This window comes from Labrus bergylta, chromosome 21 (assembly GCF_963930695.1).
Source record: "Labrus bergylta chromosome 21, fLabBer1.1, whole genome shotgun sequence".
Classification (NCBI taxonomy): domain Eukaryota; kingdom Metazoa; phylum Chordata; class Actinopteri; order Labriformes; family Labridae; genus Labrus; species Labrus bergylta.
The window spans coordinates 713,774-716,273 of NC_089215.1; the positions used below are offsets into that span (position 1 = coordinate 713,774).

At 48.8% G+C, this 2,500-nt stretch overlaps 1 protein-coding gene across 1 annotated transcript in view; it reads right to left on the reverse strand.

Annotated features, from left to right (window-relative positions):
* Nucleotides 1–1,719: 1,719 nt before the first annotated feature.
* LOC136177307 (uncharacterized) overlaps nt 1,720–2,500 on the reverse strand; it is a 1,608-nt gene continuing 827 nt past the window's right edge. Inside the window, exon 1 of the mRNA XM_065949963.1 lies at nt 1,720–2,500. This exon is cut by the window's right edge and continues 827 nt beyond it. Within this exon, the coding sequence (XP_065806035.1) occupies nt 1,720–2,500 (781 nt within the window).

Sequence of the window (2,500 nt, forward strand, 5' to 3'; positions counted from 1 at the left end):
TGTTTCAACACACCTGCTGAGCTATGTGACTGATCTTAACAGGTGAACTGTTGCTTAAAGGTTCAGATGAGTGGAATTAAAACATGACTGTGATTCTGTGAAAACCTTCATCAGTCAGGTTAAAACTTTCTTTCTTTCTTTGCACTGATGGAAAAAAACAGCTGCAGTACTTTATTTAACTGAAGTTTTTCTATCTGACTACTGAGGACTAAAAATGTCTTCAATCTGATGAACTTGATGATGGCGGTCTCCGAGCTGGAAATGCTGCCTCAGCAATCTAAGAACAGGGTGAGAGCTGGATCCCTAAATGACTTGGTCTTGACTCGGTCTTGCCCTGTCTTGGTCTCGGTCTCGATCCCTAAATGTCTCGGTTTCGGAGCACTCTGGTCTCGGGTATGTCTTGGTCTCGGTTAGCGTGGTCTACATTACAACACCTGCACCTGTCTTATAACATTAATATGCAGGGTATTTATTTACAATTTAAAGAAAACCACTTGCAGCATGTTTCAGAGAAAAGCCAGAACCATTGTGTTCAGGCAAAAAGCCAATCAGAGTTTAGGATTTTTTGGGGTGGCCAATCATATTTCAAGGGTGGGGGTCAATGCCAGCCCTCCTAGACGTGATGTAGTGGTGCCTGAAGAAACGGGTAATCTCTACATTTTAACCCCAAATGTTTCTGTAAGTGACCCGTCCAGCGGAGGATTATAAATAGTCAGTGTGTACTAGCTAATGAGGGTCATCGTTTCACCGGCCTAGGAAAAAAAAAGTGAAGCTGAATATTATCAATCAATCAACGGCGTGAACCAGAGGGGGTTTAGAAATGTGTAACTCCTATGGAGACTGAAAAATACCTGGGTATACTCTGTGTACCTGTGTACCTGTGTACCTGTGTACCTGTGTACCTGCGTACCTGCGTACGTGCATAAATACTTTACTAGAAGTATTAAAGGTCAGTATCTGTATCAACATGTCTGAGTTATGTGTCCTGAGCTTTGTTCTCTCAGGGTTGCATAACTTTTCTAACTGTATTATTTAATTCTCAGCACATAAAGTGTGTCAAAGTCTCTCAGCTCCGTGTCTGAACAGGACAGCAGCACGTCACTCTGTGAGATTTAAAAACCGTTCCTGATCTGTGGGAGGAGCTTCGTGTTCAGACCGGTCACAGAGAAAGAGGGGGGGGCGAGGGGGGCGAGGGGGGCGGCGGACGGGTCTGTGCAGGTCCCAGGTCACATCCAGAGAAGCTCAAGTTTAAACCTGAATAAAAATCAGTCATTGATAAAACCCGGGTCAGGTTCACATGAGTTATGCAACAAGTCGTCCTCACTTTCCATTAAATCATCATCTGTGAGTCACAGCCCGGATCCTGTTCTCTAATTCAACATAAACTATCAGATTAAATCATCACCTCCATCAGGGTCAAGGGATGGAGGTGGGAGGGGGGCAAGAGTTGAGGGACAAAGACATTGAGTTAAAGGTCGAGGGGTCAAGGGATGTAGGTTGGGGTGGAGGGGTCAAGGGGTCAAGGGATAAAGTGGGGGGTTAGGATGGAGGGAAGAGGTGATGAAGGTAAGGGTCGAGGGATCAAGGGGTGAAGTTAAGGATGGAGGAATGGAGGGATGAAGGAAAGGGTGGTGGGGTCGAGGGATGGAGGGATGGATCTAGGGATCAAGGGATAAAGTGGGGGGTTAGGGTGGAGGGAAGTAGGGATCAAGGAAATGGTCAAGGGATGTGGGATGAAAGAATGCAGGTAGGGGTCGAGGGAAGAAGGGATGAGGGTAAAGGATGCAGGTAGGGGTCGAGGGAAGAAGGGATGAGGGTAAAGGATGCAGGTAGGGGTCGAGGGAAGAAGGGATGAGGGATGAAAGGATGCAGGTAGGGGTCGAGGGAAGAAGGGATGAGGGTAAAGGATGAAGGTAGGGGTCGAGGGAAGAAGGGATGAGGGATGAAAGGATGCAGGTAGGGGTCGAGGGAAGAAGGGATGAGGGTAAAGGATGAAGGTAGGGGTCGAGGGAAGAAGGGATGAGGGATGAAAGGATGAAGGTAGGGGTCGAGGGAAGAAGGGATGAGGGTAAAGGATGCAGGTAGGGGTCGAGGGAAGAAGGGATGAGGGATGAAAGGATGCAGGTAGGGGTCGAGGGAAGAAGGGATGAGGGTAAAGGACGAAGGTAGGGGTCGAGGGAAGAAGGGATGAGGGTAAAGGACGAAGGTAGGGGTCGAGGGAAGAAGGGATGAGGGTAAAGGACGAAGGTAGGGGTCGAGGGAAGAAGGGATGAGGGTAAAGGACGAAGGTAGGGGTCGAGGGAAGAAGGGATGAGGGTAAAGGATGAAGGTAGGGGTCGAGGGAAGAAGGGATGAGGGTAAAGGATGCAGGTAGGGGTCGAGGGAAGAAGGGATGAGGGTAAAGGATGCAGGTAGGGGTCGAGGGAAGAAGGGATGAGGGTAAAGGATGCAGGTAGGGGTCGAGGGAAGAAGGGATGAGGGATGAAAGGATGCAGGTAGG